Source organism: Cydia amplana, chromosome 24 (genome assembly GCF_948474715.1).
Source record: "Cydia amplana chromosome 24, ilCydAmpl1.1, whole genome shotgun sequence".
Lineage (NCBI taxonomy): Eukaryota > Metazoa > Arthropoda > Insecta > Lepidoptera > Tortricidae > Cydia > Cydia amplana.
The window spans coordinates 2,649,520-2,665,465 of NC_086092.1; the positions used below are offsets into that span (position 1 = coordinate 2,649,520).

The 15,946-nt window shown below is 43.1% G+C and overlaps 1 protein-coding gene across 2 annotated transcripts in view; it reads left to right on the plus strand.

Annotated features, from left to right (window-relative positions):
* The window catches only part of LOC134659171 (uncharacterized), an 83,635-nt gene that overhangs the window by 56,171 nt on the left and 11,518 nt on the right, over window positions 1-15,946 (plus strand). Inside the window, exons 3-5 of one of the 2 annotated variants that reach the window (XM_063514803.1) lie at window positions 6,631-8,030; window positions 11,949-12,042; window positions 12,890-13,047. In XM_063514803.1, the coding sequence (XP_063370873.1) occupies window positions 6,631-8,030; window positions 11,949-12,042; window positions 12,890-13,047 (1,652 nt within the window). Of the gene's footprint in view, window positions 1-2,605; window positions 3,005-6,630; window positions 8,031-11,948; window positions 12,043-12,889; window positions 13,048-15,946 lie in introns of those variants that run through there. The other variant, XR_010097782.1, reaches the window with a different exon arrangement.

Below are 15,946 nucleotides of genomic sequence, written 5' to 3' on the forward strand. Positions count from 1 at the left end.
GGGTCGATTTAAAACACTCCCTTCGGTCGTGTTTTAATTTATCGCCACTCGTTTCGAATTTCCTCTTTTTCGCACTTGTATCGAAAATAACTATTATTTTACAATGCAATCAACTCTAACCACTCTGTCATAACTGTCATAAGCGTAGGTTGTTGTTACTCTTAAAGTGGGCCAAGAGGCTGAATCAGCATCCCAAAATATTAGCATCTGCAGCTCGCTAACTATTTAGCAAGCGACATGCAATTTTAAACTAATATAATGCTGCTAAAGGGACCCACTGAGCGAGCACCGGAGTTGTTCGGAACTGTCACCTTTTGTCCGGCGAACTGGGGCCCGTTTCTCAAAAGCTTGTAACTTAAAAGCTGTCAAAAAGTGACATCCGCTTGTATTTAAAGGAAATAAATAAATTGAAATTAAAAAAAAATACAAGTTACAAGCTTTTGAGAAACGGGCCCCTGGTAATTTGTGGGCCCCTTAAGATAGAGGAAATACACTTTTAGTATGCATAGGCATCGATTACAGACATAGATCAGTGGAATATATATTTTAATTTTATTGCAATATTTTTGAAGTGAAAACTTCTTTAGCGGCGCTGTGCACTTTTTGAGGTGGGGAAAAAAATGTTAAACTCGCGACAGATCACGTGACCTGATCGAACAATGACATTGAATTTTTCTTTATTGATTTAAATGCCATCTAGTGAGTTTCGCTCTAACTGGTATTAATATAACTCGAGTACTAACAGTGATGTGCTTACGGGTTTCAGGTAATGCGACGATTAACGCTAGATGACGTTAACCTCAATTATACAGACATTTTGCACTAGTCATTGAGTTTTCACTTCTGCCGGCACTCCCGGAGTGCAACCCGTTGTTTTTTTTCTGACTCTATTCTAGCTTGGCAAATTATAAACCCCTATTGACAAAGACGACAGTCATTTATCCACGTTTAAATACCCAATTAGGTATTTAATTACGTAAGATGAATAAAATGGAGATAAACATAACAACTTTATTATCTATGCCATGTATAGCATACAATATACAATGCGTTGCAAAATGCAATTTACAAACAAAAAGACTGCTCAAACCAAAGAGTATTAAATCACTACGTTTTAAGAGTCGGCACTCTCGAACAAGCCTTAAACCGAATTAAGAACGTACATTGTGCCAACACACCAAATACATGTCAATACTGCCAACACAAAAAAAAACAACGCTAGGGCTCGACACTTCCGGTACCTACTGTTTATCGATATCGATAAATGTGCGATACGTGCTGTTGTACTGTACTACTGTAAAAGTAAATATTGAAAATCAGGTGGATTAATAAAATAAATGCAAAATATAAAAATAATTTTATTTTACATAATAAAGATAAGATACAAATAGTTTTATATTTACGTAGGCATATTACAATTGTGATATTTCGTAAGATTTCGAGTTAAAATAATGGTATTCAGTAGGTAGTGATTAAAAATATGATCTGTGTATACCCGAATATTTGTTAATTAATCTGTCGGTCGTCGCGAAAATGACCCTTCTCTCCTACCCGCAGATTGTAATGATAAAAGAGTATAAATATAATGTACCATGGGGTGGAAGGCTCATTCTCGCTCGGCGCTGGAACGAGTAACACTAAATTTAGCACGAAGGTTACTGCTTGTGAACTTAAGATTGTTTAAGAGTGTACGTAGAAGTAACTAGTCGGAGTAAATTAAAAGTAAATGATTGTACAAAGGACTTTGATTCATTACACAATACGCTTATGAACTTAACTAAAGCTACAATCTACTTTTAGAGCACTCCTGCAAACACTGAGTCTTGCCTGTGAAGGCTGTGAACTCCAACTTCCCACAAAGGGAAAAAGCTGTCAGGCTCATTCACTTGTAGATATTCAGAGGTTAATCATAATCATAATCATAATGGAGTTTCATTTAGCCTTTGTATAGGTAAATATTCCAAATCCTCATTACCTGTTACCTTTACCCATAGTCGATATCTGAAATAAAGGGATTATCGATAAGTTGTTCGCACACTATTCGTGTCTTAGGTTACCTAGTTTTTTACAAGAAGAATCTATTCACAGAATGTTTTCGTTTTAATCAAGGATTGTAAACGATAAAAACTACTCCAAACTAATTAAATTAGTATCTGGTAACGACTCAAAATGAAAATATCGCACAAAAACATCAGTTTACCGACCTGTTTGAATCAAGGGGAAATCTTGCTAAAAATATATCAGAAGTAAGTTTCCTTACACGCCTGACCCCACAAACTTCACATTTTCTTAAAGATTTGCCCCCCATTTAACTAAAAGCTAAAGTTATTTGGTCTAAACACAAAAATAAACACGTAACATAACCGCTTTCACGACAATTTAGAATGACGGACGGTAGACGTTTTACCGATCATACCAACCTAAAGAAAAGTAGGTATAATACGTCTATGTTTAAAAGCAAGTATGGTATGTGTTACCAAAATGCAACAGCAGTCATTTTAATTCGATAAGATTATTTACTATGCCTCAACGTTGGTAACAAGTACGTTCCTAAGTTATCATAGTATGGGGTGTCGATGGGCTGGCTCAAACATGCAAAGCAAAACGATATGTCGGCCTCGCGGCCTACGCACTCGCAGTAATGCACGGACCGGTCATTGTCGCCAGTCAGTCCACTCGCGGACACGCGCCGAGGCATTCGTCATAATAACATACAATTTAATGAGCCTGTGCTGTAATAACAAAAATATTGAAAGACATGTGTAATTTGAAATGCCAATCGTAGATTATTGAGATCAAGTCGCCGACCGTGAAACGGAACGGTATCGCTGGCCGCGAACAACGGGCCACTGGAAAAAAAACGATAAACGACAAAAGTTTGACGTTTCGTGATGTGCTGTCATAAATTTTGTGTAGAAATTCGGAAGTTCGTGATTTATTAAAAAAACTCGATTGATTATTAATATTTTGTAATGAACTTGTGTTTTACATCTCACAAAAACTGGTAAGTGGTTAATAACAGGTTTTCATTCGCGCAGGACAAGAAAAATGGGCTTTAAAAGTTGGTCTCTTAGTCTACCTGCTTTTTTCTTTCTTTTATTTTAAATCTGATCAATCATGTTGCTCATGTTTAACATAATTCTGCTCATTTAAGTGTATGTAGTTAAGTAATGATGGCGCATCAGCATGATATGTGAAATTCTTTGTGACTAACAATTTATTTTCATTAGCATTAGACGTCTTTCTCGTAATCAAATGTTCATCTCGGCTTCCGTTGACTCATCATACGTCTTACGTTATTATTATTACTTATTTCTTCGCTATCATATATATTCTAGAATTGTAGAGAAATGGAATATTGAGGTATTACATAAACTGCCTTTGAAATAACTTTATTCGTTAAATACTTATAAGAGGAAATGTTTATTAAATAATACAGCAGGAAGCAAACCATCAGACTTTAAGTATCTCATATATAGCTCAATGTCAAGGTAGTAAAAATACCTACATGTTTTAATAATAATTAGAACCTTAGGATTTATGATGCCCCCATTATACTGTCCGGAAAGAGAAGAGTTGTGGAATCTATTGGCTCTATAAGTTGACATGGTTAGTCTAAGTGTCCACTGGCCAGTAAGCACAGCTGTACCTCGTATCAAATGATGGCCCCTATGACACTTCATTTTCATATGAAGTAGCTGTTACATAAAACATTTGTAGATGTATTTTTCTTTTTATATTATTATTTTCTTGGTTAATGAGTCTATGTCTATGTCTGTCATTAATGATAGTAAATCTACTGCCTTTAGCTAAATGTATCAATAGCACTGCCTTGTTAAGACAAAAATGTGTATCTAGATATGAAGTATGTCATAAGATGTGCTGTTTTGCCATAACAGAATAACAGCCTCTGTCGCATAAAGTCCTTAACGTCTCGAATGCCGGAACGTGGATCCGCGCAGTAGGTATTGAATTTGAATTAATTAATAATTAGAGTTCAATACCTACTAACATGGATTCGCATTCCGGCAGTCAAGAGGTTAAGGCTGACGTGCCCTGAGGCCTTATTGCTCAAAGATTAGCTGAGCCACTTTCTGTTTCAATTACTTCCTAAGCGTTATTATGTACCTTTGTGCAAACCCTTTGAATAAAAGTATTTTATTAATTACATGAATGAGCATAAGTCTTGCATACGCAGGATATACTGCTAATAGATTAATTATCTGATAAATAAACAGCAACATGCATGCATATAGTGGAATGCTTGATATCTACAGTCCTCGATTATAAATAAATCAATAAGTTTTTTACGTAGCTGCCAAAGGTTATAAAATCCTTATGAGACTATGACATCATTTTCTAGATTATGTATTCTTTTTGTGAATGATTGCTTTTATAGCCTTGATGATTTTTAAATTTATTAACTAATATTCAATCGACGAGACAGATTAATCATGCCAAGTAAAAAAAATACGTCTACCTTATTCTTGTGAATGATTTGCAAACTATGAAATGTACTAAAGTCTATTTTTTTATTCGGTAGACTAAAATGACATTTTATAGTATGAAATGACACATGATGTTCATACTATGAAATGTCATTTTAGTCTACCGAATAAAAAAATAGACCTTAGATGGTATAATAGTGTCAAAAAAACACAGAAAATCCGCGTAAGATCATTCTGAAATGTTCATTAGTACTACGTCAAATCATATTATACTCGATCACAATAATCATTTTCTATTAAAGGAAAAAATCACTGATTCGGGCAAGACTCGAACTTGCGACCTTTCGGAACACGGGTCCAATTGCTCTTAAACAACTGAGCTATTTTCAAGCACCCTAGTAATTAATTATTAATTTAATTGAAATAATTAATGTTATTTGCCCCAGAAACAATGGGATGAAGTTGAGTAGCTAAAAAAACTACCCTTCCCTGAGAACCACCTACTGTGACAATGAGGTCAAATAAATATCAACATTGATGTATGAATGTGTGATGCTATGAACTTTGTTAATGTATGTATATGTCAACCTTGACATACTGTAGACTGTAAAGGTGTGTCACAGTCTCTCTTCAATACTTGCCTAATGTTTTATATTAGCAGTATAATAGTGCAATATAAAATAGTAGAAATTAAATTAAACGAAAACGGATGCGGATGCGGATGTTCGCAACATCCCTGTTCCGAACCTATATAAGTTCCGAAAAACTCATTGATACGACTACAAGTCATGCGAGCAAGGATTTAATCCCGCAACCTCCGGATTGAAAGTCAAACGTCCAATCCACTCGGCCACCAAAGTAATTTTATAATGTTTATAAAAACGAGAACTGATAAAAAATCAAACATTGTGTGATGTAATTAAAATCGTCACAAACTGACCTTTTGATAAATGATCTACTAACTGATAACAGCTTATCATAGATTCTGATAACAGACTATAGTTGTAGTCCAATATCACTTCAGATTTATAACGTTTCTAATTGACATAGTGTGTGTGTGTTTATGTAATTATGTGTGATTATTTTCCTATGTTTTTATGTTGTGAGTTTTTTTGGTTTTTTATGCATGGTTTATTATTCAAAATTTCAAACATTATGTATTAAAATATAGTTAATGTTATGCAAAGTTCCGAGCAACAGTTATTGATTTGTTTTGATTCTATAAAAGGTCAACAGTTTAGGAATCTTCTTACATTGATTAAATTCAATGTCATGTCTATAATCATTTAAGAGTCGCCCCACACTATCGTCTTTTGAGCGTCGGCGTCTACTCAGCGCTATGGAAAATTGCGTTGTGTTTTTCCATAGCGTTGTGTCCAGCAGCAGCCATAAGGTTGACTAGAGGCCGACCCTCGAGAGACGCTAGTGGGGGGTGGCCCTTAATACATAATAGGTCGTTCCTGGTCAAAAGGAATCACCTTGGTGGTCAATGGAGTCAATTTCTTATTTAATTGCATTGTATTTATAAAACATAATGATTAACCATCAAAAATAAGGATCATTTGCTTGGGACACACACAGTCAAGTGTCAATCACACAGGTTTTGTTAATTTCTTATTAGGAAATAACACGTTTTCTTTTAAAATAGTTTGTGTTATTAAATGAACAGAATGCTTCGTCAAATGTGTAATACCTTACACAACTAAAACAATAGTCAACTTCATTATAAATGCAGCGTGTTAGAAACATGCATGAGTTCAGCTGCAACTAGTTATGAAAAGGAATTAACATATACATTATCTATTCAGGTTAAGGTCGTTTTCAATATGCTAATTACTCATCTGTGTTTAACAAGAGCTTAGATAATGATATTATGTATAAGAATACTCTTAAGGGGCTTGTGGCATCAGCGGTGTTGACATATTTTTGGAGCATAATTATACACTAAAATATTAGAAACTACAGATAGAACTGCTGAATTGACTGAGTCATTGTTCTATAAATAGGAAATAATAATTTCAGTTTAACTTATTTTATTTGTATTTTTGTTAACCACTACAATATAATCCAACACCATAAATAGGCATATTAGAATGAATAATATTTTATTCTTAACTTGACAAACACCAGTCAAACAAAATAAATACAATACAGCTAACAACAATGTTTTATGTCGTTCCAGATACAACATCCGGTAGCCTGAATCTGCTGACGCCTTCGTCCACAACCAGCCGCGTCCGGGACTTCACCTCCCGCATCCAGGAGCGGGCCTCCGCACATCACCTTAGCAGCCCCCGCCCCACCCCCATCATCACCCCCGCCCGCACCCCCGAGGATCTCACCCCCACCCCCAAGAGATCTGACAACTTACTCAAACCACCCCCTAAAGTACACGTCGACTCGGGCAGCCATCGCTCAAGAGGACACCATAAGAAGCGAGACGAAATACCACATAAAAAACCCTCTTATTTGAATTTAGCGTGCTCCGTCAACGGATATACTAATTTAACCACTTATGACTCTAAATTAAGACAGGATATCAATAAGAGTCGAGAAGCTTCACCTATACGACCTATCACCCACACTTACCAGTACAAAAGCGAGAATAACTCCCTCCTGGTCCCGGTCCCGGTCAGCGCCAATAAGCTGTTGGTCCCCACCTTCGGACCTCATGATACTCGCGCCGATTTGACAGCGAAAGCGCCTGCCAAGGCGCACACGGACCCTTACCTCGCCACGTCACCGTCACATGCGTTCATGGCGGCCGAAAACAAGCAGCTTAAGAACGACTTCCTAGGTCCCAGCATGACGACAACCAGCAGAACTTTCATGTCTACAGAGAGCAAGTCCTTCGCGACTGCCATGCTTCACAAAACTGACGAAGTCGACAATGCCACCTTCAAGTCCAGCTACTCTGAAACCAACTTCAGAAAAACCAGCAATGGAAAGGAATCCCGCTTTATGAATTCCGAATCTTACACCATCTCATCTAACGGAGTCTCTAAGAGGATGGAAATTACGAAGGAGAATGGAGAGACTTTAACGAGTCCCATGAAGAGCTTTATACAGCAAAGAGTCGAAAGATTGTACGGACCAGGAGCGCTAGCTCAAGGCTTTTTCAATCAGAAACGTCAATCTAGAAGCGAAGATGAAGAATCTAGAATACTCACCGAGAAATCTCTGAATTGTTCCCACTCGTACTCACACAGGCGATCTAGTGATGAAAGCGATTTTAGTACCAACGGAGATGAGCCTAACTTACCTGTCCTGAGGCATTTAAGGCCCGAGTTCCGAGCCCAGCTGCCTATATCGTCTCCGAAGAAGAATTTCAAGGCCGAATCCCCGAAGGCAGACATTCCCACGCCCGAGAAGACTGAAGATGTGAAAGTTGTAACCAATGGTGTATCTGTGATAAGTGTAGACAGTGAGTTAGTTAATGAAGTGAAGGAGAGTAACGGAGTGAGTGTGAATGGGGGGGAGGTGGTGGAGGACGCCCACTACTTCTTGGGCCTGGAGAAGAGAGAGACTGAGCGGCTGATCGCCTTGGCGGTGACTGCTGAGAAGGAGTTGGAGAATTTACAGGTGAGTCTGTTCTCTTTTAAGGTTTGTCTACATCTACAATTTAAATACATCAATACTGTTTAGAGCAAAAGAAGAGATGTGTTTAAAATGCCTATTGCCTTGCATAAGCTTATCTCTTGATAATAGGGCCTCCACTTATTATGCTTATTATTATTGGGGTGGTATCGGGCCTTTGAGTGTCACGTCGACCAAGTATTGATCTATTGTGACGGCCCTTTAAAGTTCATTACTAATGCCCGTTGCATCCAGAAAATTACAGATGCTTTGGGCCGTAACGTTCTGTACCTCATAGGGTTGCAATACATGCCGCCCTAAGTAGGTACTTCTTTTTGACATTAGTGGTCCACAGGAACAGAGAATGTGCATTGCAGTCTCCTCTGACTCCTGGCAGAACCTGCATGTCGCATCTTGTTTCTTGCCAATTTGAAACATGTGCTTGTTCAACTTACAGTGTCCAGTCAGTATTCTAGTCACCGCGCAAGTTTTGTGCCTTTTGAGCCCCAGAAGCTCCTTAGCGATTTTGCTGTTGAACCCTTTGATTAGAGCTTTATGCTTGCATAAATATTTAGCTTTATAGGGTTCCAAACCTCAAAAGGAGGTACTGTCATACGATCACTCGTGCGTCTGTCTGTCCGACCTTCCCCCCTTTATCTCCAAAACTACTGGGTCTAAAATTTTGAAAAAAAATGCACAAAATAGTTCTTTACCTATAGATGACAGGAAGACCTATTAGAAATGTGCAGTCAAGCGTGAGTCGGACTTAATTACTTAGTTTTGATCCAACCCCTTCGGGTTTTTTTAAAGACATTTAATTGACGTTCCACATATGAAAATACGTTATTAAAAATTGGGTAATGTACGGAACCCGACTCCGGAGCCCGAATCGCACTGGACCGGTTTTTCTAAATTTAACATTGAACCGAAATTTAGCATACCCATACGGATTAAACCAAACTTTAGCATACCTTCGCAACTTCGTCCGTAACCTTATGAAATATCCTAGTAATCAGGAAGGAACTGGCCATTGTCTTTCTCTACACACTACCACATTGCCATCTCAAGGACATATCTCCTTGTTTAACAATACGTGCACTATAGTGCGTCACCTTGGAGCGTGGCGTGTAATGTGCATTGGATTCGCTTTCCGATTTGATATGGAGCGTTGTTACGCATAAGTACAACAGTCGCCATCAAATATATCGGAGCGGCTAAGGCTCTCAAAAGTATCTGAACACGCGTCTATTGTCAGGGCGTTTAGAGTGCGTGTTCAGATATTGTGAACACCTTGGCCATTGCAGTGTATAGTGTAGTTTAGGATGGTTTAGGAGCGTTTCTATTTATGTTTTTTTCATTCCCTAGATCAGTGGTTCCTAACCTGGGGGTAATTACCCCCGTGGAGGTAAAACTGGTATTTTACGGGGGTAATAAGCTAACCTAATATAACAATACAACAAGCGTACACGTTTTATTTTTTATTACCATTGGGAGGAGGGGTAAAATCAGGTTCCCTAGTTAGTCATAGGGGTGACCGGACTGAAAAGGTTAGGAACCACTGCCCTAGATACATTATCATTTGATATTTGAGCGTTTTCCAAAAAAAGTGTACATTTCATTCATGTCTTCAAAATATTGACTTCTTGGGCTCATTTTACTCAGAATCATTTGTACATCCACGCCTCATACATGAAAAAATGTGTCCCAAAATTTTGTATGAAAAAAAAATTTCCAGTGCGTCACGTTCATACAAATAAAAAAAATTTTCATACAAGAATGTGACGATCTGGAAAGGAATTTTTTGGACACATTTTTTTATGTATGTGGCGTGAATGTACCAATGATTCTGAGTAAAATGAGCCCAAGAAGTCAATATTTTGAAGACATGCATGAAATGTACACTTTTTTTGGAAAACGCTCATTTACCAGTCGCTTTTCGGTGAAGGAAAACTACGTGAGGAAACCGGACTAATCCCAAAGGGCCTAGTTTACCCTCTGGGTTGGAAGGTCAAATGGCAGTCGCTTTCGTAAAAACTAGTGCCCACGCCAATTCCTGGGATTAGTTGCCAATCGGACCCCAGGCTCCCATGAGCCGTGGCAAAATGCCGGGACAACGCGAGGAAGATGATGATGATTGTAATGATTAAGGTGGCTATCTATTTGTCTAAACTGAGATTGTTACTTAGGTATACAAGTTTTTCTACTGGAATACAAAAAGTTGGCCAGAAAATCTGAAATAACCCAATTACACCACTTTAACTTACTTAAAAAATAGCCTTCAAAGGCGTTTCGGCTGACTAAATAAAGTTTAGCTTTTATTTACAAATAAAATAATCATATTGCGTGTGGAAACGATGCGTCACGTAACCCAAGTGTTAAGTGTTAAAATATATGCAAATAAGCCGCAGGCTTTGTTACAAAGGTCAAGGTATCAGACTGGGGGGTTTAGGTGGACCTAGGCTGTTTGAATTTTATTATAATGTTGAATACTTGTAGGTATTTTATTTACCATGGCCCGCAGATAGTCTTCTACTGTCCTTTTCCATTATGGCTTTGAGAATTGTCTGATGCCATCAGATTATATGAGGAGTGTCTTCATAAGGGCTTATTTTAGAATGGTGTTCACAGAGACATAAGCCTTTTTGAAAAGACTCCTTATATAAATACAAACCATTTATTGCTAGAAAGTGAGTAATGGAAATGATGTTTATGTTACATAAAGTGCGTCACAATCTGCCAGTATTTGTACAGTATATTGGTTGATTTCCCACTTCTTATGGTAAACAGCCCTCACAGCACAGCCTCACACCTCACACCGTGCATCCGTTCTAGCACTGGAAACCTTTATTATTATTATTATTGGGGGTGTTGTGGGCCTTTGGATGCCACTTCGACCAAGCTGTAATCTATTGTGACGGCCCTTTAAAGTTCACTACTAATGCCCGTTGAATCCAGGAAATTCCAGATTCTTTGGGCCGTAATGCTCTGTACCTCATAGGGTTCCAGTATGTGTCGCCCTAGGCAGGTACTTCTTTTGGACATTAGTGGTCCGCAGGAACAGAGAATGTGCATAGCAGTCTCCTCTGACTCCTGGCAGAACCTGCATGTCGCATCTTGTTTTTTCCCTATTTGGAACATGTGTTTGTTCAACTTGCAGTGTCCAGTCAAAATTCTAGTCACCGCGCAAGTTTTGTGCACTGGAAACCTTACTCACCGTTAGGAACATATCTATATTATGGTTGTGGTCTTCTGTAAGGTGGAGGTACTTCTCCAGCTGACCAGCTCCAGATTCCAGCGAGATGACATTTCGCTGTTTCCTCTCTGTTTTGGTTGGACGTAGTTAAAGGACCCCAGATATGCTAGCATGAGTTGCGTTCTCGCGCGACTCCATACATCTTGCGCGACTTCACGTAAACACGCGCGCGCGAGAACGCAACTCATGGTAGACGGTCAGATGTATCAACTTTTTGCTCGACACAAATCTGTCCGCAAGTTTTAAACTTCGTTGTTAAGGGGCCCACTGATTACTCGTAGTTCGGCCTGTCAGTTGTTCGGAGCTGTCAACTTTTTGTTCTAACTGACAGACCGATATCGTCCGGCGGACTGTTAATCAGTGGGCCCCTTTAAATTTCGCCTTCTAATAAAATAGGCAATAGCTTTTCTATGTTTCAGTTTATGGTGTATGTTAAAACATTCAAGGCCCCAACTGTTAAACCTAATAAGCAGAAACTTAAGTATATTAAAAGCCCGACTTCGCGGTACCTCCAGAGACATTTTGAGTAGCTCAAGAGACACTCAAAACAAAACTGTGGGTCAAAAAGTTGATTCGCCCGTATATGACCTGTGTTGTGTACAATAAAGTGGTTACTACTACTACTACTACTATGAGTTAGCTCTAACTCAAACCTCTTGTGAATGTTTCAGGAAGACCAGGTGAGCGAGGAGGTGCTGGGGCTGCTCCGCTCGGCCTCCGGCAAGGCGCGCCTGCTGGCCACGCAGAAGATGCAGCAATTCCAGGGTGAACACTTCTTCTTTCCGTGTAGACGGATCAAACTTCTTAGTGTAAGGCCTGAGTGGACGCTCTTGTTGTGCGTGCAGCGGGGCGGGGCGTGCGGTGTGCATGTTAAACAAATGCGCACGTATAGGAGCGGCCTTAGTGCACGCTGCTCACATCACGCGTGAGCCCACAGCCACGCTGCACGCGTCGCCGAGCGAGCGTCCACTCAGGCTTTACACTTAAAACTAAATTTTTGTCTGCCAATGCTTTGCCATTTCTAGCCCTTGGGGTGGAGATCTTCCTCAGGGCACATCGTTGAGCACAGAACACTGTCTCATGTGTATTGTTGTTTGAGGGACTCCACACTCGCTGGATGTATCATCTGGTCGCCCAATTCTCCATCTCGGAAGGTTATCTTTTGACCGACCAACTCCCGTCCTAAGTCTGTCTGTAAACACTTAAGGGGCCCACTGATTACTACTGATGATATCGGCTGTCAGTTAAACGCAAAAGGTCACAGCTCCGAACAACTGACAGGCCGATATCGTCTGGCGGACTGGCAATCAGTGGGCCCCTTTATATTTTATTTTAGCCTAGCTGTAACCTGCACCTGCAATAATATGTTACACAACGAAGGCCGCAATAATATCAAACACGATCTTATTTGTAGAGACGAGCGTGTCACATATTTTTGGGGCCTTCGGAGTCATGGTGTATAGAAATATTTACTAAGTAAGATCGGATTTAGTTTTCAATTCCGATTAGTAGTTTTATAATTTTGTTCCCCACCACCGTGTCCGACCTGCGCGGGTTCTGGGACATGGTGTGTCTGCAAGTCCGCCATGTGGACGCGTTGTTCGACCAGCAGGCCTCTGCTACAACAACATAAACTCGCGCGGCGACGAACAGTTCCCCACCACCGTGTCCGACCTGCGCGGGTTCTGGGACATGGTGTGTCTGCAAGTCCGCCATGTGGACGCGTTGTTCGACCAGCTGGCCGCGCTGAAGAACAACGGATGGAGAGAGGTAACCATCAGCATATACTCGGAGAACAGTTCCCCACCACCGTGTCCGACCTGCGCGGGTTCTGGGACATGGTGTGTCTGCAAGTCCGCCATGTGGACGCGTTGTTCGACCAGCTGGCCGCGCTGAAGAACAACGGATGGAGAGAGGTAACCATCAGCATATACTCGGAGAACAGTTCCCCACCACCGTGTCCGACCTGCGCGGGTTCTGGGACATGGTGTGTCTGCAAGTCCGCCATGTGGACGCGTTGTTCGACCAGCTGGCCGCGCTGAAGAACAACGGATGGAGAGAGGTAACCATCAGCATATACTCGGAGAACAGTTCCCCACCACCGTGTCCGACCTGCGCGGGTTCTGGGACATGGTGTGTCTGCAAGTCCGCCATGTGGACGCGTTGTTCGACCAGCTGGCCGCGCTGAAGAACAACGGATGGAGAGAGGTAACCATCAGCATATACTCGGAGAACAGTTCCCCACCACCGTGTCCGACCTGCGCGGGTTCTGGGACATGGTGTGTCTGCAAGTCCGCCATGTGGACGCGTTGTTCGACCAGCTGGCCGCGCTGAAGAACAACGGATGGAGAGAGGTAACCATCAGCATATACTCGGAGAACAGTTCCCCACCACCGTGTCCGACCTGCGCGGGTTCTGGGACATGGTGTGTCTGCAAGTCCGCCATGTGGACGCGTTGTTCGACCAGCTGGCCGCGCTGAAGAACAACGGATGGAGAGAGGTAACCATCAGCATATACTCGGAGAACAGTTCCCCACCACCGTGTCCGACCTGCGCGGGTTCTGGGACATGGTGTGTCTGCAAGTCCGCCATGTGGACGCGTTGTTCGACCAGCTGGCCGCGCTGAAGAACAACGGATGGAGAGAGGTAACCATCAGCATATACTCGGAGAACAGTTCCCCACCACCGTGTCCGACCTGCGCGGGTTCTGGGACATGGTGTGTCTGCAAGTCCGCCATGTGGACGCGTTGTTCGACCAGCTGGCCGCGCTGAAGAACAACGGATGGAGAGAGGTAACCATCAGCATATACTCGGAGAACAGTTCCCCACCACCGTGTCCGACCTGCGCGGGTTCTGGGACATGGTGTGTCTGCAAGTCCGCCATGTGGACGCGTTGTTCGACCAGCTGGCCGCGCTGAAGAACAACGGATGGAGAGAGGTAACCATCAGCATATACTCGGAGAACAGTTCCCCACCACCGTGTCCGACCTGCGCGGGTTCTGGGACATGGTGTGTCTGCAAGTCCGCCATGTGGACGCGTTGTTCGACCAGCTGGCCGCGCTGAAGAACAACGGATGGAGAGAGGTAACCATCAGCATATACTCGGAGAACAGTTCCCCACCACCGTGTCCGACCTGCGCGGGTTCTGGGACATGGTGTGTCTGCAAGTCCGCCATGTGGACGCGTTGTTCGACCAGCTGGCCGCGCTGAAGAACAACGGATGGAGAGAGGTAACCATCAGCATATACTCGGAGAACAGTTCCCCACCACCGTGTCCGACCTGCGCGGGTTCTGGGACATGGTGTGTCTGCAAGTCCGCCATGTGGACGCGTTGTTCGACCAGCTGGCCGCGCTGAAGAACAACGGATGGAGAGAGGTAACCATCAGCATATACTCGGAGAACAGTTCCCCACCACCGTGTCCGACCTGCGCGGGTTCTGGGACATGGTGTGTCTGCAAGTCCGCCATGTGGACGCGTTGTTCGACCAGCTGGCCGCGCTGAAGAACAACGGATGGAGAGAGGTAACCATCAGCATATACTCGGAGAACAGTTCCCCACCACCGTGTCCGACCTGCGCGGGTTCTGGGACATGGTGTGTCTGCAAGTCCGCCATGTGGACGCGTTGTTCGACCAGCTGGCCGCGCTGAAGAACAACGGATGGAGAGAGGTAACCATCAGCATATACTCGGAGAACAGTTCCCCACCACCGTGTCCGACCTGCGCGGGTTCTGGGACATGGTGTGTCTGCAAGTCCGCCATGTGGACGCGTTGTTCGACCAGCTGGCCGCGCTGAAGAACAACGGATGGAGAGAGGTAACCATCAGCATATACTCGGAGAACAGTTCCCCACCACCGTGTCCGACCTGCGCGGGTTCTGGGACATGGTGTGTCTGCAAGTCCGCCATGTGGACGCGTTGTTCGACCAGCTGGCCGCGCTGAAGAACAACGGATGGAGAGAGGTAACCATCAGCATATACTCGGAGAACAGTTCCCCACCACCGTGTCCGACCTGCGCGGGTTCTGGGACATGGTGTGTCTGCAAGTCCGCCATGTGGACGCGTTGTTCGACCAGCTGGCCGCGCTGAAGAACAACGGATGGAGAGAGGTAACCATCAGCATATACTCGGAGAACAGTTCCCCACCACCGTGTCCGACCTGCGCGGGTTCTGGGACATGGTGTGTCTGCAAGTCCGCCATGTGGACGCGTTGTTCGACCAGCTGGCCGCGCTGAAGAACAACGGATGGAGAGAGGTAACCATCAGCATATACTCGGAGAACAGTTCCCCACCACCGTGTCCGACCTGCGCGGGTTCTGGGACATGGTGTGTCTGCAAGTCCGCCATGTGGACGCGTTGTTCGACCAGCTGGCCGCGCTGAAGAACAACGGATGGAGAGAGGTAACCATCAGCATATACTCGGAGAACAGTTCCCCACCACCGTGTCCGACCTGCGCGGGTTCTGGGACATGGTGTGTCTGCAAGTCCGCCATGTGGACGCGTTGTTCGACCAGCTGGCCGCGCTGAAGAACAACGGATGGAGAGAGGTAACCATCAGCATATACTCGGAGAACAGTTCCCCACCACCGTGTCCGACCTGCGCGGGTTCTGGGACATGGTGTGTCTGCAAGTCCGCCATGTGGACGCGTTGTTCGACCAGCTGGCCGCGCTG